The sequence below is a fragment of the Corvus kubaryi genome, unplaced genomic scaffold, assembly GCF_017639235.1.
Source record: "Corvus kubaryi isolate FWS band 111438036 unplaced genomic scaffold, C.kubaryi_AGA036_p1.0 37382, whole genome shotgun sequence".
In the NCBI taxonomy this organism is placed as follows: Eukaryota; Metazoa; Chordata; class Aves; order Passeriformes; family Corvidae; genus Corvus; species Corvus kubaryi.
Genome location: NW_024581124.1, coordinates 5,086,919 through 5,113,663, shown reverse-complemented (window position 1 = coordinate 5,113,663; position 26,745 = coordinate 5,086,919). Strand labels below are relative to the sequence as shown.

The following is a 26,745-nucleotide window of genomic DNA, read 5'->3' as shown; positions in this document are numbered from 1 at the left end:
ATATGATTAAGGATTCTTTTTTTGCCATGATATCCATCAAGCATTTAATTTCCCTTAACTGTGTGTTACATCTGGCATCATTCAGAGTAGTAACAAACACAGCCAACTCACCATTCTGCAGAGCACATCCACCCAGGACTGCCTGGCAGCACAGGGAGCCAGAGCCCCAGTATTATTTGGTTATAACATGATATCAGGCTGTAAGTTACGGTAAGAAGTAATTTTTTTTTTTTTTTTTAATTTAATGTTTTTAACCCTCTGACAACCCTTACCCTTAGGCTCTGTTCAGGTCCTGGGCCATTTATACAGCTGAAGGAGTATTGAGAATGGTGTATTTAATTATAAAAAATGTCATTTAATTAACAATGGTCTTTCTCTTGGAAATATTGTGTACATTAGCAGCTCTAGCCAGAAGGCTTGAACAGAGCAGAGAGCAAGGAGAAGTGATGACTGTCCCAAACCAATGGATTTTGCTGTAACTCATCTTTTTTTGTGTGTGTTTTCTGGAAGAATTACAGCAGCTATGAAATGCCAGCCTTTGGCTCAGACCCTCCTTGATGTGCTGAAGGGCCAAAGCTTTCCTGAGTACGTGGCCTCATTTGGGAATTCTCAAGCCCAGGATGTGCTCGACTGGGTGCCAATAACTCAGCTCCACATCTCAGAACAGGTGAAAGTTAAGCCACTTCCACCCCTCCACCCTCACGAGATCTGTGCCTGTGCTGCAGCATCAGCTCAGCTTCACACCCTAAAAATGCAGGAACCAACTGGAGAAAAAAAATGGGGCTGGAAATGCAGAAAGAAGCTGGAGGGAACTCATGGAATATTCAGAGGAGGAGTTTCACTCTTGCTGTGGAAGTTATTTCTAATCAAGCTGGTATGCAGGCACCTCGGCTATGGATCAGGGCTACATGTTGGGTATAAAATGAGGTGTTTAAACACAGGTTAGAGTGTTGCTCTTGTAAGGATGAAGCACCAGAGGTGAAAGAGTGAACAAACAGAAACAGTGTTTCCCCTCTTACATCAGGCCAGGGTAAGACAGAGAGAATCCTTTGAAGCACAATGTAAGATTGTGGATGGTTTCTTGCATGCTTCTACAACCAAAGAGTGAATGGTTTCTGTAACCAGAAGTGTGATAGTTCAAGAAGAAATTCATAAAATATTAAAGATTGTAGCCTTCAAAATTCTGCCCTGGCAGAGTTCAGGATTTTGTACTGCCCAGCAACAGTGCTGGGTCCAGCTGCTCTGGTAACCTCCCCAGTGAGCTTTCTGGGGACATTCTGCATTTTTAATGACACAAATAATTAATTAACTGTAGTGGCTTCTGCATAAGGTAGACAATGAGATGATTTCTAACACCTTGCAGAGCTCATGCCAAATACCAGTGTCACTGGGAATAGAAGTGAAGTGGACTAAATACGGATCCCTGGTCAATCCACAAGCCAGGATAGTGAATGTCACAGCCACAATCACTACCACCACACTGAAGCAGGTATGTAATTAAATTACAGGATTTAAGATGAAACAAGTGGGTTGTTTTCCTTGGGTATCAGCTGTGTGACAGTGACCCAGATAATCTCTTTATCTAAAGGCAGCACTTCACATTAGAATGTATTACAGCCAGCAGTTCTCTTCCAGCTCAAACACAACTGTGGGCTCCTTGCCAAAACACACTTCAATAAAAATCTATACATCATTTATGGAAAGAAACATGGAAATGTATAGGAAAAAACCCCAAACCCTTTTAACAAATAACAGCTGACAATATAACCCAGACCAAACAAAACGGTTGTACAAATAGAATGCTGAAGCTAAATCCTGGTTGTATTTTCATTGCAGCTTCCCTCAGGAAGGGAAAGGATTATTCCTATAACAAGTTCTGTGGTTTTCACTGACATCTCTTCACCTGCAGAGCCAGGCTACAAAGCTTGGCCCACCATTAACATCAAGTTACCCTTTGATTTTTTCTATCCATTTGTCTAAGGTAAGTATGCATCAAAAAAAAAAAAAAAAGAAAAAGCCGTATTTCTGCTTTTTCTTATTTTTAGTCCATTGTTTATCCTGTGACTGTAATAGGCCATCACTTTCTTCTAAGTTGTAGATACTGGGCTAAAATTGCCCAGGAGAGGAAGGGTGAGACCTTGTGAGGGTTCTCAGAAGGGTTAGGGTGAAGAAACCCCCATGAGGTGGAAAGTATCCAATTATAACTCTGCAGAGAGGTAAAAGGTCCGTTTGAACTTGCTGGTGGCTCACAGCCACCACTCCTCCAGCACGTGGGATCCAGCCCCAGCCTGCCCAGCAGAGGCAGGAGGGGAAGGGAAGAGCACAGGGACACACAGGGAAAGCAGGTTCATTATCCCATAACAGCAGAGCTAAATTGCTGATTAAAGTCATCATGTGCTATTAGATAAGGCCTCTGCTTTATCTCCTTTCATAGATGAATAAGCCACATATTTCTGGCTATTTTTCCTGTCCCACAAATTAATTACCTTCCTTTAAAAATCTGAACAGTTGAGTTGTGCTTTCAGCAAAGCTCAGTGACCCTTCCAGCTGAGTGGGGCTGAAATCCATTGGAGACACCTGCTGCAGTCACCAGCTCTCAGAATTCCCACTTCTTAAACCTCACTCTTCAGCTCTCAAACAGCCTCTCCACAGGGACACTCTAATACCTGAAAAAGTTCAAACACCAGCCTGGCCCTTTAGAATTTGCTTTTTCGTGGCTTTTCTGGAGTCTGACTGTTCCCAGTGGTGCACTCACCTACATCTGTTTTTACATATTCCAGTTCTTTTAATACATGGATTTATGAGCTGTGGAAACAAAGAACTTTGCAGCCCCACGGTCTGTGAAGGAACAGTGAAAAGGGAAGAAGAGATGAGGGAATGCAGTATCAGAACTGGGATCTGCTACTGGAACAAGGCATTGTTTGACGTAAGATGGCACATGTTTGCCTCTATTTTGGGGCTGATTTCTTTGTCAGGGAAAGGAGTGGTGTGTTGGTGTTTCTGAAATGAATGTTATATAAATAACAAAGTGGCACAAACAGCAACAAAAATGAGGAAACTACCAACAGTATGAAAAGAATGGTTGGCAAAGAGAAGTATTGATGATGAACAGGCAGCTGGTAGAGAAGAAATTACCTTTTCAGCCTGGGTTCTTATCATTTATACTGCAAGTTTGTTGCAAACAAAGAATGCTATCACAGAAAAAAACGAAATTATTTTAAATAAGTGGTACTTTTCTGGATGTATAGCTTGTAAAGATGTGTCTTTATTAAATTATTTTGTGGTTTTGACTGTACAACTGTACAAGAAAGGGAAAAAAATTGCTGTTTACAGGGACTGTATGTGAATAATTTTCCAGTAGAACTATTTTTGCCATCCCAAGGTCTGATCAAAGTGGGGTCAAACAGAAAATGTTTATAGAAAACACAATACAAGAGGAAGCAAAGAAAAACCTTTCAGGTCAAGCTGGCAGGTTCCAACACTGCAATCTCCAAGCAAAATTTCCCACCTTGGAAAACTGGCCTCCTATTTTTGCTGGCTGAGGAGTCCATGCTGTTTCAATATGTTGTTCAGCCTCTCGATTTCTTGCTCCTGTAGGAGACAAAATTCAAATCATTAACAGCCTGCGAGCAGCTTCCCAGGTTCCCACAGCTCTTCCCACTGCTATAATGTATCTCCTGCTGCAGGAAAACAGGACAACCTGGCCAAAAGAAGTAGGACAGAGGTAGGGACATCATTCCTTTGAGGAGGAGCAGCCCAGGGAGGCACGGGCAGGGCTGTGTTGCTTCAGCCCAGCTCACCCCACACTTTCCGATGAGGAAACCAAGCCAACAGTGCCAACCTTGCACAAGGATCCCCAGCAGCAGGTAAACCCAAATTAAAAGTGTTTTTTTACCTTCTCCACACAGCTGTGTTCCAGTTGTTCCACCCTTGTGGCAAGTTTCAGGTTTGCTTGCTTTAACTTGGACACTTGTTGTTCTGAGCGGGTCTTCACCGATAAAATTATTCCTGTGGAACAATTCACAGTGGGTTTGCTTTACATTGTAAAACAGCCACGAGCAGGAGTTCACAGCACACAGGCTCTGTGCTCAAGGAGTTAAACGTGTTCTTCTCCAGCTCAGCTTCTGTCATCTTCAACCACCCTTCCCAAGTGCTTTTCTTAATGAGGAAGGGTTTTAAGTCAACCACCGGAGGGATTTGGATACTGATACTCTGCTGGGGAGAGGCAGCCTGTCCTCGGAGCTGAATTAATCACTCTGACTGTCATTCAAATCCTGAATCTGAATCTGCTCCCTTGGCAGAGCCCAGGGGTGCAGCTGGGGCAGCTTTGCTGTGTTTTAGCAGTTTTAGGTGTGAGAGCAGAGCAAAGCCTGGGGCACAGGGCTCCTCCATCCCCTGGGCCGATCGCTCCGGCCTGGCCGAACAGGACCTGGCACATCCTCAGGTCCACAAGGCTTCGGCTTCACCTTGCACAGCTGCAGGGAGAGCAGGCAGTGTCTCCTCAAGGCAGAGGTGGCACTTCCCTCTAAGCACCATTAGGTGATTCCATGTCAACTCAGCCCCCACACTGAAGACATTTTCTTCCCAAAAAATAAAACAAAGCAGCTTGATGAGAGCACGAAGAACATCATGTTCTCCCTCCCGACACAGCTCCTCTGGATCATGGCTGATTCCAGTGCTCCAGGCACCAGTTTGGGCTCTGGGGGTTCAGTTCTCCGAGGACAAAGCAACGCCGCTGCTCATTTGCATTGATAACATCGACAGGAACTGTGCCCAGGCACTGACACCCAACACCCCAGCGTGGGGCAGATTCCCTTTGTCCCTTTCTGCTCCAAGCAGGTGGACATTGCATAAAGCTTGGCAGGGAGCCTGGAGCACCCAAGGATAAGGGGATTTACTTGTAATTGCAGTCCCGGTGTTCTGCTGTAAAGTGAGGCTCCCGTGGCTCCCACGGCCGCATGCAAATCCAGTTTCTTTCTGACTTTCACTCGGAACTAACAAAAGCCACAAGCTGCTCTGACATCTCTCTTCTTTCTGGCTACAGCTGCCGACCAGGCACCTTCTCCCCACTGGAAGGGGCTGAGGGCAATGGACACAGCCCCAGCAATCCCCTCCTCTGATCCCAGCTGCGTCAAATACAGAGCACCCACCAAAAGTGAGCACATAGGCACAGGACAGAGCTTGAGATGAGGTTTCATGCGGGAATTTGAGATCATCTCATTGCCATATTTTTTGGAATCCCAAAATTCCTTCCCCAAGAAAGAAGAAAGTGTTTCCAGCTATGCTTGTTTCAGATGTGCCTGAATTTACATCTGTTTGCAACAATGTATAGCTACAACAGTGAAGTCACTGAAGTCTGATTCAGGGACATTTTCTATTTCTCTTTTTATGGCAAACACTTTGAATTCAAGCAAGAAAGATCCAGAGTGAGATCAGGACATTCCTGATCGCAGCATCCCTGAAGGGGATGATGGAGTCACAGCAGAACAGAGCATTAGAACCTACTCTGCTGTAGCAGCAGATTCAGGAAGACAGGGGCTCCCCTGCCAAAACGGTCCTACAATGGAAATTCAGAACATGAGCCATCCCTCTCCAGGAGAAGGGTGCAGGAACAGATTATGGGGTTTTTTAGGGGGAATGTGCCTGGCTGCTGTGCACCCGAGGCATCACACCAACACAAGCAGCAGATTATTTCTGCTCTAAAGAAATGGCAGCCTAATTATAGCCACATTCCAGCAAGGAAAACCACACGGGTGGAGCTCTGAGTTTGCTGGGAGGGCAAGACCCCCAGGATTGGGTTTGAGAAGAGAACAAAACCCAGATAATTCAGGGAAGTGTGGCAAATCCAGCCCGGTTGTGCACCCACCGTTGATGATCCGGGCCACCCTCCAGAGCCGCAGGAGGATCAGGAGCCCCACGGCCTCAAACGCGTGCTCCTGGAAGATGAGGACGATGTCGAGGATGAAGGACACGACAACAACGATCCCGTCCAGCACCTCGAACTTGTGGTGGAAGAACTCCCGGCGGTAGACAAAGACTTTAAACCCCACCTCAACCAGGAAGATGGTTAAAATGGACAGGGAGAGGTAGTGGAAAACCTGGGAAAAGAGCACCAGTTTAAGCCAGGAAGCCCCCGCAGTGTGCACACAGGCAGGGCAGGCTGGAAAGCCTCTGCTGCTTGAGGGCACCTCTGGTTTGGCTCTACAAGGAGAAGGGCTGAGAACTTTTCTTCTGTGACCACCGGCTCAGCAAGGCCAGAGGTCCAGGGCCTGCCTTGCCCAGCCTATCCAGGGGGCTTTGAGCCACCAAAGGGAGGGAACTGCTGTGCATGTTGACATTTCCCCACATTTTACCTTTGGGGTTATGTTATATCTGTCTGGATTGATGATTTTCAAATCCATCAGCAATTCCCCAAGAACCAACAAGGCATCCAGGATCACCAAGCAGACAACCCCGATCTGTTGGAGGAGAAGAACCAACATGAATCCCCTCCCAGCACGGACAGAGGAGCAAGAGGAGCCAGTGTAGCCCTTCAGCTAAACACACCCCAGTGCCCACAGCCCTGATTCGGCTGGTTGTGTTTCATGGAGCTTTCCATTGCTCCCACACAGGACTCCCACTCCTGCTGCCCCGAATGCTTATTCCACATGGAACCACCTGGCTCCCCACCAGACCCTGCCTGGCGTGGGGGGCTCAGGGAGCTGGAGGAGAGCACGTTCCAGAGCTGTGGTGATTGTGCACTGGGGCTTGTCTCCTCTCAGGAAACATCTGCACCTGCAGCAGAGCAGCTCTGTTCCGACAGGACAGCTCAGCTCGGAAGCAGCAGCTGCTGTTGCAGCACCGTGGGGGCTCACGAGCTCAGTGCTGCTCCCTGAGCTCCGTCCCACAGCGACTCTGCTGTCACAGGTGCCCTTGGCCTGGGTTTGTTCTGCCTCACCTGAAACCTGTGTGAGCTGAAGAGCTTTTTCATCATGTACTGGAAGGAGATGTGTCTCCTGGGGGGCTCCAGTTTGATCTCCAAGTCTGGCTGCTTCTCCCCAGCCTCCTCCTCCTCCTCCTCCCACTTCCGATAGTCGTTGCTCCATTGCATGGGGTCGTCGCCCACCACTGTGAAGTGCTTCAGGTACTTGGACATGGCTCTGGATCAAGCTGGCATCACCCTGCCGATGTCTGAGGGACAAGAGAAGAGTGTCACCTCCCCATTCGGAGCTGACCAAGGATGCCAAATCTTCCACCCAGAAAGGCTGACAAGAGCGTGACATTCGGACACAGCTGGCTGGGCCCTGCTGACGGGAAGTTGCTTCATGGTGGTACCTCTGGTTTTGCATCATCTCCCCCAGCACCACACAGAGCCCCCGCTGCCCTCCCAGTTCTGTTTGCACCTCGTGCTGCTCAACAACAAGGAACTTCCTCACAAGGTATTTCCAAACTTCTCCAAACAAAGCATTGATTACAGGAGCAAAAAGCCCCAGCCCTTATCTGGCACCTTGTGATGGAGATGGGGACAGCTGCCCTTGTGTTTCTAACACTGATCCATGGAAGCTGTTGGTCAAGCTGACCCCGGCATCCTCTCCCTCCGGCCACACTGCCAAGATGAGGAACAGCCATAATTTCCCTCCATTAACATTAATGACGCCCTGTTATTTCAGTCTTTGCAGGCAAATTAAGCAGGTGATGCCCTCATTCCAGCCTGGCAGGTGGGTGACACTGTCCTCCCCATCTCCTCCCGTCCAGAGCTGACCTCATAACCTCACCCTCGGGCATCCCGGCTTCAGCCCATTCCCGCGGGCACCCAGAGAGGGGCAGGACTATCGAACCAAACTCCTGATTAAGGCCACGCTCCAGCAATGAAAACCGTATGGGTGAAACTCCGAGTTCGCTGGAAGAGCAAGACCCGGGAGCCTCCAGGTGGGCTGCGCGACTGCAGGAGAGGCTCTCGTGTTCCCATCGCAACCCCCTCAGCCTCCCTTCCTCTTTCGGCAGCCCGGCGAGGCTGTCTCACCCACAAACCCTCTGAGATCCGCTCCTGCCGCCAGCTCGTCCCCATCCCGCTCTCCGGGCACCCGTCCTTGTCCAGAGCCGCCCGGGGAGCTCGGCGCCAGCGTCCCTTAGCCCGCTGGTGCCACCACCGGTCCGCCCGTGTCCCCGGGCTGCTCGCCCTCCCCTCGGCTCCCCGGGGCCGCGGTGGTCTCCGCTCCCAGCTCCGGCCACCTCGTCATCTGCCGGGAGGAGGGAGCTGCTCCCACGGTGCCGTCACAGGGGCAGCACCTTCGTTCTCCGCCACCGGGCGCCGAGCGGAGCCCGCGGAGAGCGGCCCCGGGCATGGAGCCCCCGGCCCCGTGCGGGACGGCCTCGGGGCTGCCGCGGGGCCTGGAGCCGCCGGCGGATGGAGCCTCCAGGACTTCGAGAGTCCCCAACCTCTCCTGTCGCCAGCATCAACCGGAGCGGCCATGGCGACGCCCAGAGCGGGACGGAGCCCCGGGCCGCGGCGGGACCCCGAGGGGAAGGACGTGGCAGCCCCGGGAGGGTCCCGCTGTAACCCCTCCACCCCGGCCCGCACCCACCGGGCCGAGCCCCGCTCCTCCCGGCCGCCCCCCGCTCCCCGGTACCTTGCAGGTCCCAGCTGCGCCCTCCGCCTCCCGCCGCCGCGGGGCCTCCCCCGGCCCGGCCCCGCCTCCCCCGGCCAGGGGCGGCCCCGGCCCGGCCCCGCCGCCTCCTCCCCACCGCGCTCCGAGAAACTTCAGTGAGTTCCCAAGCCAGGCCCCCTTCCATCCCCGACGGCCCCGCTCCGACATTTCCCGTTTCCGCAGCCTTTCTTCCCCGGACTGCCCGCGGTTCATCGGTTCGCGGGAACTGCCGGAACAGGACACGCAGGATGGAGTTTAAACTTTTTTTTCACTGTTTTTAAACTTTTTTTCCCCTATCACCCGAAACAGCGAGCAAAGATCCAGGAGAGTCGTGAACTTAAATTGTGATTCTGCTGAGCCCAGAGCTGCTGCTGAGCCCGGACACAGATCAGTCCCACGAAGTCGGTGGAGGTCCAGGGATCAGTGTGGGATGTAAAATCCAGGAATCAGGCCTGGATTAACCTGCCTGCAGATATGGGCTCGTGTTTTGTCAGAAGCCTCTTCATGTTTAGGGTTCCCCTCCATCTCTCAAGCACAAGCTGGTTTGGGAAGTCCTGAGAAAAACTCAGCTGTGAAAAGCACCTGGGACCCAAAGCACCTCTGCTGAGCCAAACTGGAAATACTTCAGTTTTCTCCAAGGAATGAACATCTCTCCAGTTTTGCACTTTAAAAGCCGTAAGATGTTTCTTTCTTTGTTAAGGGTTTCCTCCTTGAGAGTGCTTAAAGCTTTTCCTGCAACCTAAATGTTTTCTATCACCTCATCCCAAAGGACACATCCCTGTCCTCCTTCCCAGGGTGATGAGGAATGAGCACCGGTGAAACCCTCCTGGAGTTCCAAATCCCCCATCCCTCAACCATCACCCCAAACCAGCGATTTACAGAGCTCTAGAATGGAACAGCAAAAGCACGGGCCTGGACCCGCGGCAGGGATGTTTAGCCTGGGGGTTTCCAGTTAATTTGGGCATTTTGGTCGCAGCTGAGTCCAGCAAACAGCAATCAGGTAATGGGGGAAGATCTGCACCTGAGAGCTCAGCAGATCCAGCCCCTTTTGGGTAAGGACTGTGGGGTTTAAGGAGAAAACCCCCACCGTGAGGGACGTGTGTGCAGAAAATCCCTGTGTTCCCCTGTGGAGGCCTGAGCTCTGCTGGGACCAGGTCCTCGTGTTCCAAGGAAAATTGATGTGTTGTTGTTGAAGTCAGTCTGACTTAACTCAGAGCTGAATACAACAGCCCTGACACATCCCAAAGCAAACCAGAAACAGGCAAACATGACCTGTGTGGAAAAACAGCCTTTCCACAGGGGATGGCAAGGACAGGCTTCACCTTGGAGAAACCAGAGAAACACCCCAGTGCCTTGAGGGACACCCAGCACATGAGTGCCTCAGATCTTACCACTCTTGCCATGGCACATGACAGGGATTGAGGAAAATTTGGATTTACCACAATTTCCTCTTGTGGAGACCTCCAGCACAGCCCAGTGCCCCTCCCCACTCCAATCCATCCTTTTGCAGCACCCACAGAGCTCTGGGCCAGCAGGAATTGGTGTTGGGCTGTGAAGACACAGGCCCTGGGAGGCTCATGGCTGCTCCAGCCATTCCATGTGTCAATTAGATATTCCTACAAGTATTATTATGGAAAAACAATTGGCAATCAGCACGTACTCCTCCTCTCTTCCTCCACTGACCAAAACAACCCAACTCCAGCAAACAGCCATAAAACACGCTGGAGCTTTTGATCAAAACCCACAGCAGGACCAGCAGCTCCTTTTCTTCCCTTCCTGCTGCCATGGTGGGACAGGACCCATCCACCTCCACCCGGGGGAGCCTGAGGAATGACCCAGCCTCGGGGAATGCAGCCAGGCAGAGAACACAGCCCAGAATAGGCACCTGTGTCACCGAAACTGCATTTGGGGAGACAAAAAAACAAGCCATGGAGGACAAAGGTGTGGCAGCACAGCCAGCGAGGAGGGGTGACTGTGTCCCTTCAAGAGCAGGCACATCCCAACCAGTTCCATGTGTGCTGGCACTCAGCACAGCAATAACAGACATACAGGGTGTTGGATGAGGAGGGAGAAAAATTATAGAGCTATAAAGGAAACCGCAAGTGTGATTCAAAGGGTGAAAGTAAGTTTGTGAGAGAGCCTTAACAGGTAATCTGTGACATCTGATCTAGCGAGCTTAGTAAGAGGTTTTTGATTAATCAGCTGTAGAGGGAAGGGAAACATTTCTTCAGAGTAGGAAAATGGCTCCAATTCAGAGAAATACATTGAAAAGATAAAACCAGTGGCTGAGGACTGCCCAGAAAAGGCGTTTGGGGCAAACAGGTCCCACTCACTGCAGAAGTAGAGGGGAATTCAGTGGGGCACCAGGACAGAGCTGGGCATTCCAGTGACAAACTCGTTCCTAAGCAGATGCACCAGCGCTGCAGCTGTCCTAGAGCAGGCACTGGGTAGGGAGTGGCTGCCTCCCCACAGCATTTTCCACACGGCAGTGAGGGACCTCAGGCTGTTCCTGTGTCCTGTGCGGGCCAACAGCTGAGTGCCCAGAGCTGGCACACACTCACCCATCCCCACCGAGCCTCCTGTGAGCAGTGATAAAATGGGCTCAGGTTCCCCATTTCACCAGAAATTTAGTTCTCTAATTAAAAACCAGAGGAAATGGGTCTGGTCTCAGCTCCAACCCTCTCAGAGCAGCACTTGCATTCAAGGTCAACCCCTCAGTGCACAGAACAATGAACGGGAGCCGAGCTTTGCGTCCTCCCACGCCCCTGTGCTGCTGCCCAGCCCCGAGCAGGGCTGTAGCAAACAGTGGCCCCACATGCAGGGCTGCAGGAGCTGCACCCCTCAGCTGGGAGGGGCCAAGCCTGAAGCTCCAGATCTGAGCTAAACCAAACACTGCTGTTTAAAATCACCTCTTGCAGCTCAGACAAATCCAAACCAAGAATCCATGGGTTTCCAGAACAATTTATTTCTCTATGTCAGGCCCTTGGAGAGCAGTAGTGTATATGTTGTGATAAACTGACACTGAGAAGATTTAACAATTTCTTCATTTAATAAGTGATTTTCACTACATGGTATTGTACACTGTCATCTGTTCAAAAAAGATCAACAGTTTTTAAAAAACAAGATTCTGTGAGAGATTTATATAAACCAGTGATCAAGATCAACACCTCTGGTTGGCTTATCAAGTGAGTTTCTAGGTTTCTTTGTAGAACAAAGTCTTTATGCTGAAATGCACAAACCCCTTCCAGCAGATCCAGAGCCATTTGTGTCACTGCCCCGGGACTGCTGTCTCAGCACTGTGATCTGCTCGACTGAACGCACAGGAACTGTACAAAAACATGTTCACTTGGAGCATGGACAAGCCTTTCTATTTGCTATTTCCAGCCAGGACTTCCTTTTCTCTCCGAGAGGAAGGCGTGGATGGGAAGCCCGGCCAACACAGCAGGGGGGTTGTGTACAAACGGGTTTCTAAGCAAACTTTGGCTTCAGGAAAGAGACACAAACACTTAAAATAATGGCTTTAATTGTCATTGAAGTATACGGAGAGGGACGTGTATCTGAATTAAATATACATCCTACCAGTGGTGCTGGCAAGGTTGAAGGTTATCCCTAATGTCGACAGCAATAAAACTAAACGTGTACATGACAAGACATTAAAAGAAAAGCAATCCCTTTAAAACGAAATAAAACATAAAAAAAGTTCACAGTGGTTTGTATACAGTATGTAATCGCTGACAGGAACAATCTCTACTCTCACAGCACACGAGTGCCCTCTTTAGATCCTAAAGAACAAGATTTACACTACTCATGGTACAGGTCCCACCAGCCCCTCAGTTACCCGGCTGGCAGGGAGATGCTGTGGAGTGTGCAGCTGGAACACCAACACAGGGGGACTTTCAAACTCTTTTCCTGGGAGGGAGCAAAGTCTTTCATTCGCTGTTACAACCAGCAAATGCCATTCATCAAATGGAAAGGAAAATCACAAACACATTATCTATTTTGAGCAAGCTGAACAGCACACATGACAGGTTTAAAAATGGAGGTTATAGACTATGATACAAGTCCCAACAAGGCAGTGCCAAAGTGACTATTTCTTGGCTTGTTTTGTGATCATACCCCTGGGAGGTGTTACGGGTCTGCTGGAATTGGGCTTCTTCTTCTCTGCAGGTTTCAAAATCTGAAAAGACAGAGGGGTCATTTAGCAAAAAGTTTTAGCTGTTTTCCAGTCAAACAGTAATTCACTGCTAAAGGCACTACATGGGTCTTCTAGACAAGTTTAAATGTGCCAGGAAATCAATGTGTTTCCTGCTCTGTGCTAGGCCGGGGCTTGGGATCAGCTGCTCCAGAGCCCACAGCAGTGGGAGCAGCTGACAGCCAGCACCTTTGCCTGGGTGATTTAATTCCAGGATAAAACAGTTCCCCCTACTCACACCAGCACGGGCTTAGCACACTTTTGAAAATATGAGTGCAAACACTGCCCTGTCTATATGTGGCAGCTGTAAAGATCTATCTGAAACAAGTGTTACTGTTGTTTAACAGTAAAACATTGATTCAAAATAGCACAAATGTCACGAGTGATATTACTAAATAGGAGGGAAAATCTTCAGACACCGTACCTGGAAAGAGCACATTAGTGTTTCATCCACGCTCATCATGGCACCCGCGTTATCAAATTCTCCACAGTAATTTGGGGCAGAAAAGAGAGTTACCAATTGTCTTTTTGCAAAAAACTCGTATCCATCTTCAACAACCTTTAGAGATAGAAGCGAAAGAGTTAGTCTGGGCAGCTTCCTCCTGACAAGGTGTAAAGCAACTTTTTCCAGAGGCAGCAGCTGAAAACCCGGCTATGTTTAAGGAGCATGAATTCCAAACTTTTACACCAAAACAGGAGCATCCCACGAACCAGCTCAGCAACAGAGTCCATTAGCATTGAGAAAACCCTTGTTCAGGAGAGTCAGTTTATATTAAAATGTTCATTATAAGGGCTGTTAAACACTGGGACACATTAAGAAAACCTCACTGATATTTACAGCTTGGCTGGACAAGACCCTCAGCACCGTGAGCTGGACCAGGTGACCACCTCAGGTCCCCATAACCTAAATTATTCTATGGTTTTAAGTACAAAATGAAAATACCTGATGAGCTCTACATATGAGATCCAAATCATGTTTATGGAGAAACTTAGCAACCACTTCAGCACCAAAAGTGAAGGACACTCCTCTGTCATTTTCACCCCAGCCCAAGACATCCTTGTCAGGGTCAGACCACAGGAGATCACACAGGAGACCTTGGTCCGGTACATCCGTGGGGCGCATGATTCGTCTGATCTGCTCCATTGACTGAAGGTCTGGTGACAAACCTGTTCACAGGGAAGACACAGGCAGGCCACAGCTTAGTCCAGCTTTGCTCTGCAACACTGACATTCATCCAGGACAAAAATAACTTGTATTCAAAGTGATTCACTGCTGCCATTTTATGCAGCTCAATGGCGACATTCACTGATGTTTTTTAAAACCAGCATTTGTTCTAAAGCATTTGGAACAGAAGTCACTTTCTAGGAGATTTACTGGAAGCAAGATAAAGCAAGGCCATTTCCACGTTTTACAGGATTACAGTAATCTCACTAATATTTTGCAAGTGTCTGATAAAAGAGCTGTTAAATAAAAGAGACATCAACACCAGAAATCACAGGGAATGTTCCCTGTGATAATCAGACCCAGTTAAGATGAAATACAACATCAAACCCATCTCAGACCATTTTCCACTGATCTGAGTCCCTGGGCAACTGTAATGACTCACAAGTGATAAAACATTTAACGTGCAATCTGTATTTTATGACCTGAAAAAGTGGCATCATGTGGCATAAACCAATTTCTACAAATTAAACCCATCAGGTCATAGAAGGCTTGGAGCAACCTGACCTAGTGACAGACATCCCTGCCCACGCTGGGGGAATTCTACCAAATGACCCCAAGGGTGCTTTCCAACCCAAACCACTCTGACTTCTATGAAAACAGGTATGTCCAGGACAGACATCAAAGTCCTGGCCATCTTAGAAAACCCTACAAGGACTCTACTCCAAAGGAGAGGCTATTAAATGTGCCTTTTGGTGGAAAAGGAAGGGCAGATCATCATGTCCAAACTGGCTCTGTGATTCACAAAACTGACACTCCTCGAGCCCAACCCTTCCTCACACACGAGCCAAGGCAGAGCAAAATCCCTACGTTTTGAAGCTTCAGCAAGGTAAACATGAAACTGCCATGACTGAGTACTCCAGTTCCTCAGACATCACCTAGGGAACTGCTACTCACCCCCGTGACAGCAGAATATTTTCTCATCCACAATAGCTGCAATTGGTAAACAGTTAAAACAGTCTGTGAAGGTTTTCCACAGCTTAATATTGTATCTTCTCTTACCTAGAGGAGAGTGGGGAGAAAAACCCAGTCAATGTGCTTTTCTAGCACAATCCAACCAAACAAACACAGATGCCTTAAGTTTACTGAGATTTGCAAAAAGTCAGCATTAGAGCCTACACATAATTTATCTTTTCTGATACCCACTGACTTATTTTATTGTTTACAGACAGTGGCAAAGGTCTCTCAGTGTGGCACAGCTTCAAGGACACCGTAAGTCTGTTCAACAGAACAACATTCCACTGTTGGCAGCCAGGCTCTCCAGTCCCAACTCTGCTTTGGAAAATCATCCCTTGGAGAATTTGATCTATTGCAGAAAATCTTGCCATTTGCCGTTTCTTCCAGGGGAAGACAGCAATTCTTGAAAAGCAGATTTTCTTTAAAATTCTGCTTTACCACATAAACTCACTTTCAGCAAATAAACAGGACTGAAAAACGAAACAAGGACTGAAAAATGAAACCGCTACAGTTTTATAAATTTCACAGGGACTCTCCCAGATATGAACCCTGAACATATTTGTGATATATGACTAAGCCTGTGATTAATCTCTGAGGAGACAACTCTGAAATACCACACATCTTTGTTTCCTCACTGGAGAACAAGACATGGAGTGCACATCTTGTCATCTGCAAGCCAAGTATGTCCCACCACACAAGTTCCAACATGCTTCGGTGCACAATTAATTTAGTAGTATCATCTCTCCATTATCTGGATTAAATCACATCCTTTGAAACAGGAACATTGGCTTCTGCTTCACAGTGAAACTACTTCTTGTGTTCGGGTAAGGTCTATGTACAGCCCCCATCCACAGTCTGTACCTGTCATCATCGTCCCTCAGATGAATGAGACAGAGGCGAACTTCCGTAATGCACATCAAATTAAATTCTCCCATCTCTCATTAGATGCCCTTATCAGATGACTTGTACCACTGAGATTTGTTAGTTAACACACCAGCCAACAAATAAAATTACCCACTTGGTTGCTGCTTTGTACTGTGAGGATCCAACAGGACCAGGGCAAGGACAGACTCCCCTTTCTGAAATAGGCCAAGGGCCCCTCTAAAGAGCACAGAGGGCATTTCAAGTCAGGAAGGAACCATCTAACACTGCCACCCTGCTGTCCCCAGCCAGAGGCACACACGCCTGTTACTTACATTCGTCGTAAAACCCATAAATTCTATTGATGCTGGCACATTCGTGGTTCCCTCGGAGGAGGAAAAAGTTCTCTGGGTATTTAATTTTGTAGGCCAATAGAAGACAAATTGTTTCTAAAGATTGTTTTCCTCTGTCAACATAATCACCAAGGAACAGGTAGTTGCTTTCTGGTGGAAAACCCCCATACTCAAAGAGTCGAAGCAAGTCATAGTATTGTCCATGGATGTCACCTGCAATGGGAATCAGACATGACACTTAAGTGACCCTTCACTACATCTTTGATTGATCCTAGAGAAAGAACAAGTCAAAGTTGCTTCAGAAAGAAAAAAGCTTGCAGTTAGATACTGCCCATAACATACTTAAAATGACAGTTAATGTATACAGAATTATCACATTTTGACATCTATGCAATGGTTAACTGCATGAAGTTGCATGTAGCTACTCAAAAATATTTGAGTGTGTAAAACAATATCAAGATTCCAAGAAACCAACTGTGTTTTCTGGAAACACTCAGTAATTCAAATTCTAGCAGTGAAACTGCATCAAAAATGAAATTGGTATTTCTGCCTTTGGTTTAAATCATGGGCTTGTTTCTGACAAGCAGAACACTAAATCGTGATTTTGGACTACCAATATTATAAATATGAAATGAGCTACTTCAAACTGAAATAAGTCCTCTGTTTTAGAGTAAGGTAAAATGCTGTTTGCTGGAAGCTTTCAAAAGTGCATTTATTGAGGCTTTTAAGTTGACATTCTTCATTTCTTTAGCATAAGTAGACATGTACATGTGTGCAAAATGAACACTGCTGTATGCAATATGGTGAAACCAAACCAGAAAGTAATTCCAAGGAACAAAAATTTAAGTTTCCAGCAGGATTTTAAAATACTGTCAAACCACTGTTCAGCTTTGCATGGCAGCACAATAAATACTGGGCTTCCTCATTGTTTCCCCTTGTTCAGTCACAATTGGGCCGAACATTTTTTATTTGATAACTTCTTTCCAAAACTTCATGTCAATCTCTCCCCCAACCTGGTAAAACTGGACCAGCTGCTTTTTGGGTTTGGATTATTTTGGTCCCAAATACAACTCCCACATGTCACCCCCTCTCCACTCCTCTGCCCTACATATCCAGCAGGGTTTTATTTTGCCTTTTGCTACAATTATTTATTAGTTTCATTGTTAGTAAGTGAAAGTAGCATCTGGCACTTGTTCTCTCCTTACGGTCTGTATTTACCTGACACCTCCCCCAAGATCAAACCAAAACTCACAGTACTCACCACAGATTTTCAGTGGAGCTTCAAGTTCTAGTAGAATAGGCTGACTCAGGAAGATTTCTCTGGATTTCAAGCACAGTCCTCTAATTTCGTTCTCTTGAAGTTGGACGTTTTTGCCTGGTTTTGATCCTCGCACTGTCAGGAGGAGCCAGAAGTCAGTTATCAAACCCAGCGACATCCCTGGTGTTATTTTAAGAGCCTGACTAAATGCCAGAGTAGCACTGAATGAGAAGGTACCAGGGTAAGATCGGGGTACCAGGGTGAAATGGCAGTGCCAGGGAAACCCCTGGGGAGTGTGTTCTGCTCCAGTCGTATGCTTCTATCATTTAACAGAATTCATGGCTCAACACTTCCCCCGTTAAAAATGTCACATTTTAAATAGCATCGGTTTAGTTCTATTTAGTTCTAAAACCCATCCTGGACAATGTCACTATTTACATGCTATTTTTTAGTGAAGCAGTTATATGCTTGTTCTCTGGAAAGCTGTCTGAACTTGAGAAAAGGGCATCTGCCATTCTATCACCAACAAATGTGCAAGTTTCCCTAAACCAGCAAATCGCCTTGCCCAAGACAGTACCTAAACAAGACCACAGCACCACTAAATCCTGTACTGCCCCGTTCTACGCTACAGCTGGAAAACAGGGAAGAAAAATAAGCACAGGACTGGAAGATCAGGCCTATCAGTAAGGCAATAGTTTTGGATCATGATGACAAAACAGCTGTCATCATCACTGCCTTTGAGCACAGTAAAAGGTAAGGCAGTAGGAGATCAATCTCCCAGCCCCAAAGTACTTCCCCCTCCTAACTCCCATCCTTCACACCCTTCCAACACAGCTTCAATCTCCCCCACTGCAACAATTCCCAACAGTTTGTTCCTTTAACACCCATTAAAACTTTCCTTCCTGCTCTGGACAAGGACATCAGCCTGGCCTGAACAAGTTTCACACCCCCTCTTCTGCTGCCCAGAAATACAAAGGACATTTCTACAGCAGCAGTGCTGTAACTATGGCACAAATTGCATGCAACAGCATTTATCAGGGTTAAGATTGGATTAAAAAAAAATTGTGAGTATGCCATTACTGGTGAAGCCTGTATTTTTATTTGGTGTCAAAACCAGTGACAACATGTAACAGTGAGAAGGCTGAAGAACAAAAAGGAGGAGTATCTTCTACAATGTAACCCATTGGTTCAGCCACATCAAAGCCAAATCACCAAGAACTTGAGTCTCAGATGCCTGGAAACGCTCTGCCAACACCTCCAGAAACATAATCCCTCCACTGCTAAGGCTGCCAGCTTAGGTGACTTACTGTGAGCAACTCCTATGGCATTGAGACTGAAGAATCTATGCCCTTATCCAAAAAAGTCTGGTCTTTAATTGCAAAAAGAGCAAGCAACAAGCCTGAATCCTTTCAAACACAAGAACCTATGTAGTATTATCTTCCTGAAGTCCTAAATAACTTGGTATTTAGCTACCATTTCAGTCTAATTCCTTTGCTACTGTTTAACCTCAGAGTGAGAAATCTGAAAGTTCCAGATGACTCAAATCTCTGCCGTCACTGTGGGCCTTGCGCTGTATGAAGCCAAGTGAGAACTGCAGTGGGAAAGGCTGGGGGTGCTCGAGGCAAGTTTTAGGAACAGCAAGAACAAAAAACAGTTGTGTTCCAATTTCTCATTAGCACAGAAGCTTCTGACTTTTACACAGGCCTCTGATCAAGCACAGAAAACGCTGTTCAGTGAGCATGCACCTTATCTAGACCGCGAATAAAATAATGACTGTGTAACAGCCGTGAAATCCCGTGTCACTGGATGTGATCTCTACGGGCACTTGCAGTGTTACTGCCTACACAATCCTTCCCTGCACACTGACTCCCAGAGACCCCCAGTCATGGTGGCACTGCCTGCCCTGCAGAACCACTGACAGTACCCTAAACCATAACACCTTTCCTCAAACAACCTTCGAATGAAACTTGAGTTCAAATTACAATGTATACTGACAGTGACATTACTGCAGGTCAAAAGTCATGGCTTTAACAGTGTTCTCTTTCAAGCGCTACCTGCTCCTTCATTCCTCACTGCCCACGTGTTATCACTCACCACCGACGTTCCATGCCAACATTGGAATTACCGCTGCACTTCATGTCTTTCATTAGTATCTCAGAAGTAATGAAGCATGTAAATGAAAGTTAAATTTTTGTCACAGCAGTTTATCATGCATGAGGCTTTTCATCCACACAGTAATTTTTTCATCCGTACAGTAATTTTCCAAAGACTCCTGAGCAACCAGCAAGTTACTCAAAATGCCAAATATCCAGAAGCAATAAAGAACAGAAATTTTTAGAATTAAGTGACAGACTGGCTGAACTGTAAATACAAAATAGACATTCCCTTAATCCTAAATTTTACAATTCACCTTTGTTTTTGAGATAATACAAAATACTTGTATTTAGTTTTCTGTGAAGCCAAAAATCTACTTGCCATGATTTGATCTTCTCAGAAATTGCTAAAACCAAACCCCGTATTTCACATCCATAAATTAAAAAGTACAAAATATTATGCAGACTATGCAATGCACTGAGTCACTAAAGCTCATGAATAAAGCATATGCATTGGTTTTTGCTCAAGATTAAATGATCTGAAAACTGTTTCAGACACAGGTTTTCTTGGTTTTTCCAATACATTTTTCTTGAACTGGTATAATCCTCACACAGTTTTAGTCACCTGCCTGTAGAAAACCTTGACAAGGTGAAATGATGCTTTGCTGCACTCCCCAGACTCACTAGGACAGACACCATGGATGAAAGAACAGGAAAGTTTGGTTCAGCTCTGCTTGCCAGTGACATCTTCACCACTTTGTCCAACATGGAGCCAGCACAGAGGAGACGAGTGTGTTCAATTTCTTCTGACATTAACCTATATATCCTGAAAAGCTGGGAAACCAAAAGTGGGTTTGGCTTCAGAAGAATCAAAAATGCAGAAGTACATCTTGGTTTGAGGAATCTGTATTTTTACTGCAAGGATTTACTCATCCACAATGAAAGAGCTGGCACAGAAATGCAGGATATTCAGTCTTAATGACTTCTTAAAAGGTTTCTCTGAATCTTCAAGTTACTTAGTTCTTCTAAGAAAGGCAAAAATAATACCCTGTGAAAAACATGTTGTGTTTACAGCTTGTTTCTCTGCTTTGGACCAAAATAAGGCAGCTTGTAGAGCTCAGACAGTATGATACTAATTGACAGCTTGACATAAAGTCAAAAGAGCAGCTCAATAGTACTGTACAGGCACATTTGCCCTTTCAATGCATAAAAAATAACCTCTCAGAAATGACAGTCTGGAACTGACAGTGGAACAAGCTAAAGATTAATCACTTGGGGAAAAAAGTCAGCCTATTTCAAGTGGTATTTTATTTGTGTCTGAACACACTGCTGCAGCATTTCCAGACAGCAAAATGTTCCCACCCTCTTTAGGCAGAGATGTTCCTGTTCTTAGAAATCATTTCTCTAGAGCCCGAATTTCAGTGTCCAGTCTGGGCAGTCTTCTAGCACATAAAATCTTTTCTACTGTACGAATATGAGAAGTTGTAAAAAAATAAGCTCTTCACTAGATGGAAATGACTACAGAAAAAAATCCTTCCCTGGAGCCTGGATGATCTCTGCAGAGGCACTGCTTTGAACACAGGGCCCACTATTAAAATTAACAGTTTCCAAGACAGGGAGAAACTGATGGAAACAACAAGAGATACCAACGCTAAAATGAGCGTATTATAAACAGTGCAGTATGACAGGCGCCCAGCAGAGGGGGAAAGGAAGGAGAAGGAAGAAGAGCAAGAACTTGAGGCACCCCTGTCATTACGGAGGAAGCAAACAGCGAGTACAAAGTGTAGCTGCAGCTGCCAGGAGTTAGAACACTGCCTGACATTGAGAACGATTCTACATTTCCCTGGGAGGGATAAATGGGTCAGGAGCTGTGGGATCGAGAACGTACAACAGTCTGAAGACCATATGCATGCAGAGTACAACAGACTCCCACATCCCAACCCATCCCCAGCATTTTCCAATACCTGCTTCGGTGCCACACAGTCCTTTACGTCATTCAAGGTTAATATGAAAGGGACAGATACTTAAAGAAGTATTCGAAAATAGCAGGAAGTTCAAAAACGCCAGAAATTTCAGTGATGCAAACATCTCATTTCCATTCAGTATTGCATTAAAAGAAGCAGCTGAAATACTGTCAACTGAAGTGTGAGAATCAAGTTCTCCTACAGAAAATGTTTTAAGGAAAATAGTCTATCTACAGGTCAGTTCATTTTTCTGGCTTATTAAACAAGTCTCTCAGTTTCACCATGTTTTACATTAAGATGTCTGCAATCATAGTTTCCAAAATTACTGCAGGTTGGTTTTAATCTAGTTTTTAGCAGTTCCCAATGACAGTTTCACAGTCAGTTTTGCACATCAGGGACAAAGGGAATAAATAACTTGAAAGTGGCTGATGTAAAAAAAGGTTTTACTTTACTGCAGGCACTACCAGCTTTGATCAGATCGCTTCAAATTCAAAACTGAAATGGAAAAGCATCTCCTCAGTGCACAAGGCTCCAAAAAGAAAAAGTTCCAGTCTGCTTTCTAGTATGTCAAAAGTCCACAGCAGTGTTCTCAAATGGAAGATTCTGCATGACTGCAAGTTTTTCATCTTGTAACGTATTTCCACACTGCAGACAGGTGAGGAGCAACAGGTACTCACACTGATCACAAACAGAGGTGACAAATTCCTCTGCTTCACTGACTGGGCAACAAGCACAGAATTTAACAGACTTATTTGAATCCATGGCATTGCTAAGAATCTAATGCTTGTCTTTGGAATTGAAGGAGTTTCTATTTCCCACTCTTAGAAACTGCTGCACCACAGCAGGAAACAATTAACATTAAGCTACACAAACTAGGGAAAATGATATGGTTTGAGGGCAAAAAGTGCTGCTTGTCCATGAGAAACTTCCTCACAACATCCCAACTCATCCACAAGTAAATGTGACTACACTTGAGATTAACATCTCTGAGAACCTGACTCTTACCCCAGTATATGAAGCTAAAGAGCAAGCAACCCTGCAGATCCAATTAATGCTGTATTTAGCAGAAAGGTGAAAAAAAATTTAGAGGACTGCATTTGTAAGAAAACATCTTCTCTGTAGCTAGCAAAATCTTAACCATGCTCTTTAGCTCAACTATTTTTAATAAGTATATGATAATCTTTCCCCATTTAAAGGAAATTAAGAGAGAATATCGCCTTGACATCTCTACAACAGGCTTTACTGGGAATAGAAATCTGTGGGCGTACAAACAGAAATGTTTAAGGATTTAAGAGTCTTTTTGCTGATTTTAGTGCACTAGCCAGGATTTCAGCTTTCAGAATGGCTACCACCATTGCAGCCTCGCATGGCTTTATCCAAAGTAGCCTCCATTCATTAGTTAGTTTTCCCTTAACAGTGCCTGCAGAGGATGCAGCACAGGAAAGATTTGCAGAAACACGTTTCAACTTGGGTCACTTAGGTATGTTGCAACTGTGTTATTTTACCCATTATTTATTGTAACCATGGTAAGACTAATACACTTGCATCGTGTTTTCTAAATATGTGACTGTGAGCTCCAAACCAGACCCTACTTATCTGGAAAAGCTGCCAGCACACGAGATGAAGGAAATGGATAAGGGGCTCGAGTCATAGGAACACCATCTGACAAGACACAGAAAGGAAGCCATGCTCACACTCAGGGAGTCTCAGGATTTGTCACTCATTCTTTACAGAAGCAAGCAGGAACTCTGCCATTTCCTGGAACCCTTCCCAAGACCATACAGGTGCCACTGATTTTTTATCTTACAAGGAGTTTTTTAGCTTCTTCTTGTCTGCTGGCAGTTTGGACTTAGCACACACTCAAAGCCACAGTTGCTGCCTACAGCACCCCTGCTAGGAGGGGCATAATTTGCTCTCATGTTTGACCCCTCTTATTCCTCAGGAAGGTGAATTAGTTCCATCAATATCTGAGCCTTTATACACTATCAAGGACACTTAAAAACATTTCAATACTCAGTGCAGGGCACTGTTACTTACTACACTTTAGGAGTCTTATTCTTGTGGACATTACAGTTACCAAAAGTCACAAAGTCAGACAACCTGTATGCAGGAAATTGCTCCTAGCAGGACAGAACCCTCATTAGTAAAGAAGGGAGCAAATATGAATTCAATTACAGCAAAAAAAGTCAGTATTTTCAATGTTTTCCCTGAATGGCTTTCCAAGGTTGAGAACAATGCTACTGAAAAATGGTTTTTTGTGACATTTCAATGCCAAATGGTTCTGTACTATAAACATCTGGAGCAAGGAAGACTCTTCAAATATTTACCTTAGAATGAGAAGCTGAAGTATGTACTTCCAGGCCTTTTAAAGAACAAGCTAATAATTTCACCTAAATAGCCTAAATGTGGGTGGGAGAGCATCACTATTTGGGGGAAAAGTAAGAATAATGTGAGTTGAGCAGAGGAGTCAGGATAGAAAGCAACTAAAATCCCTCACGAATACATTATTAATACCCTGTATTAAGGACAAAAACAAGAGTAATTTATTATTCACCCTTCACTTTACCTCAACCATTAGACTTGATTCACTGCTTCTTCCAAAAGGGCAATGCTAAAGCATATGATAGCACAGATACCAGCCTAACTGTATCTGCTCACTGATTTCCAGGATTTCAAGTATCTCCTTAGTACTGGGTTTTGTTACCTGTACAAAGAGCTAAGCTTCCTGCTCATACTCTTTAAATTTTAGTAGCCAAGTCACCTAAAGTTAACTGCTATAAAAACGTGTAAGTATTTAAAGTTTAAAGAGAGCTATAATGGAATACCAAATTGCTCTAAAATTACAGCTTGCACAAGGATTTGGGCAATTCAGTTTGTGAGCTGATTATTAAACCAGATTTTGCAGTGTTTTCATGCCTGAGTATGATTTTAATCTGTGTGCAGCCTTGTCTGAAGGGGTATCCCTTGATACAGAGCTCACGGGCATACCACACTTTGTGTAACTAATATTATGCACTTGTTCTGCCAGAACTGCACTGAAAAACAATAATTTGTTTGATCTAAATCTAAAATGCAGTGTGTGCTAAAATGCAGCAATATTTTAGGGAAAAAAAGTATAAAAGTGACATTCAAAAAGGTCGGTCATTACTCTCTGTCTGGCAAAGATGTTTAGAACAGACATTTAATAATCAAATAAAGCACTAGCATAGGTTACTAACACCAGTAATTGTTTTAAATATTGAAAGACAATCATTGCCTCAAGGAATCCAAAATCCCAGCAGCAATATTAATAAAGGAAAAAAAAAATTAATTTCAGTTCTGGCAGCTGATGCAACCTCAGGTAACGTCTGTAATTGCATGAAGCACCTCTTAAAAGATGTCAGTAAACCTGAAGCCTGATTTATGAACTCTTATCTGCTCCAAACATCTCATGATGATATAAACTGAGTAGAAGCAGAACATACTGACATACTACACCTTACTACTTTTTGAAACTTTAAACAGAGAAATCACTCATATTTCTTTCAAGGAAAAGGTCTAATCCATACTTTTAAAAATTGAAATTTCCACTTTGAAAATATCACATTAGTTACACTAGGAGAAATCAGTAAGGACTGTAACTAATATGTGCAGTTAAACTGAGCATGTATTAATATGTCACCAAACATATGACATACGAGACCTGACATTTACAAGTAGTACTACTGGATTTTCAGGAAAATCCTGGTCTAACTTTATGAAGGGAAGTCTTTAAATAATTGAAACCAGGGCAGTTTAAATTGGTAACAGGCAAAACCCAAAACGGATCAGAGGAAAAACCCCATTCACTTTTACTTATTCAATAATCCCATAATTCATCTATAGGATTTTTTAACTCCAATTGATTTCTAGAGTAGAATTTCTGTTCCTCTGCCTGACCTTTTGCTATCCAAGCATTACACAAGCAAAATCCTGTAAGAAGGAAAGTGTGTAAGAAAAGACGTTTCTTCATTATTTTTCTCAGCAACCTCTCAGCTGACTTTGTGCCAAATGGAAAAAAGTTAAATCCCTGACCAAGCTTTTCAAGAGTAAGTCCAGATGAGATGCCTGCCCTGACACATGTGAAACGAGACTGGATCAAGAGAGCTTCCTTCTCTGAATAATTATGGTTTTCCTTGATGCCTGGAAAAGAATTTGTCACTGGCAACTTCTCAGCCTTTTGCCTAAAATCTGTCAATCCCAGTCCAGTGCTGATCCCTGCAAGTGAAGGGATGATGCTGGAGACACCCCCTGCAACTTTCAGGGTTTTTTTTTATTTACAGACTCCCATGCAACTCTTTTCACCCCAAAGCACCAACAATACCAGAAAATAAGCCCTTTTTCAGACTGTCTGAAACACCAAACCCCAACCCTCTATTCACACCTAAAAACCCACCATATGTTACGAATTAAGAGCCAAAATCCTGTGGCAGCTTTAATGCAAGCAGCTAATCAAAGCTAACCCCACTGAAACCCATGACAGTCTCCTCCCGACTTGCTGAAAAGCTGCCTCAACACTCTTGAAACGCACTGAGTCTTATTTCCAGAACCCCACGACTACCCAGCCATGCACTGATCCCATGTGCACGCGTGAAAGGCAAGAGAACACTCCAGGCTTTTTAAAAGATCTTCCTACGAAAATACTACTAAATTAAGCATCCTCTCAGAGCTGCTCGGGACGAGAAGGGGGCAGCCGGCTGGTCCCAGCATTGCACCGGGGGATCAAAAGGCAGAACCGCCTGGGAAACGCATGGGCTGAGGGGAAAGTTGGGGCTGCGGGGCTGAGCCAGGCGGGGAGGCGGCGGCGGCGGAGACCCCAGGCAGACAAAGCGCCTCTCGCCCCTCCATTTTGGTGTCCCTTCAGACCCCGCCGGGCGGGCGGGACGCGGCGCATTGGCCCCGCCGCCCCCCCCCCCCCCCCAACCGCGCCGTCCCCGACCCTCACCCTCCAGCAGCCGTTGGATGATGCTGTCGATGTTGAGCTTGTCTATATCCGCCATCGCCTCTCAGCGGCCGGGCGGAGCCTTCCCCGCCGCTCCGCTCGCGGCTTGGCCGGCCCAACTCCGCTCCTCGTTCTGTCTCGTTTTTGCCCTTTCCTGCTCTGCGCCTTCCCTCGTTCTCTCTGCCCCCCCCCCCGCCCCCTCAGCACAGAGCCAGCACTGAACAAAATGGCCGCCGTCCCCTCAGCGGGCTCGCCTGG

The 26,745-nt window shown here is 45.8% G+C and overlaps 3 protein-coding genes across 6 annotated transcripts in view; 1 reads left to right on the top strand and 2 right to left on the bottom strand.

The window, feature by feature from the left end:
- TCTN1 (tectonic family member 1) overlaps nucleotides 1-16,399 on the top strand; it is a 26,984-nt gene extending 10,585 nt beyond the window's left edge. Inside the window, exons 11-16 of one of the 4 annotated variants that reach the window (XM_042035051.1) lie at nucleotides 70-210; nucleotides 511-667; nucleotides 758-874; nucleotides 1,364-1,489; nucleotides 1,837-1,981; nucleotides 15,210-16,399. In XM_042035051.1, coding sequence (XP_041890985.1) covers nucleotides 70-210; nucleotides 511-667; nucleotides 758-874; nucleotides 1,364-1,489; nucleotides 1,837-1,980 — 685 coding nt within the window. In that variant the 3' untranslated portion in view covers nucleotide 1,981; nucleotides 15,210-16,399. Of the gene's footprint in view, nucleotides 1-69; nucleotides 211-510; nucleotides 668-757; nucleotides 875-1,363; nucleotides 1,490-1,836; nucleotides 1,982-2,092; nucleotides 3,246-15,209 lie in introns of those variants that run through there. The other 3 variants (XM_042035049.1, XM_042035050.1, XM_042035052.1) reach the window with 3 other exon arrangements.
- Nucleotides 3,244-8,693, bottom strand: HVCN1 (hydrogen voltage gated channel 1). Its single transcript, XM_042035058.1, has 6 exons — nucleotides 8,610-8,693; nucleotides 6,938-7,170; nucleotides 6,354-6,458; nucleotides 5,867-6,098; nucleotides 3,896-4,008; nucleotides 3,244-3,591 (listed from the first exon to the last, which is right to left on the bottom strand). The coding sequence occupies exons 2-6, from the start codon at nucleotides 7,133-7,135 to the stop codon at nucleotides 3,526-3,528; spliced, it is 714 nt and encodes a 237-aa protein (XP_041890992.1). The 5' UTR covers nucleotides 7,136-7,170; nucleotides 8,610-8,693; the 3' UTR covers nucleotides 3,244-3,525.
- PPP1CC (protein phosphatase 1 catalytic subunit gamma) lies at nucleotides 11,573-26,745 on the bottom strand. The gene is made up of 7 exons (XM_042035055.1): nucleotides 26,491-26,745; nucleotides 17,474-17,605; nucleotides 16,195-16,425; nucleotides 14,939-15,043; nucleotides 13,763-13,986; nucleotides 13,244-13,378; nucleotides 11,573-12,804 (listed from the first exon to the last, which is right to left on the bottom strand). Exons 1-7 carry the CDS (start codon nucleotides 26,543-26,545, stop codon nucleotides 12,715-12,717), a joined length of 972 nt encoding a protein of 323 aa, XP_041890989.1. The 5' UTR covers nucleotides 26,546-26,745; the 3' UTR covers nucleotides 11,573-12,714.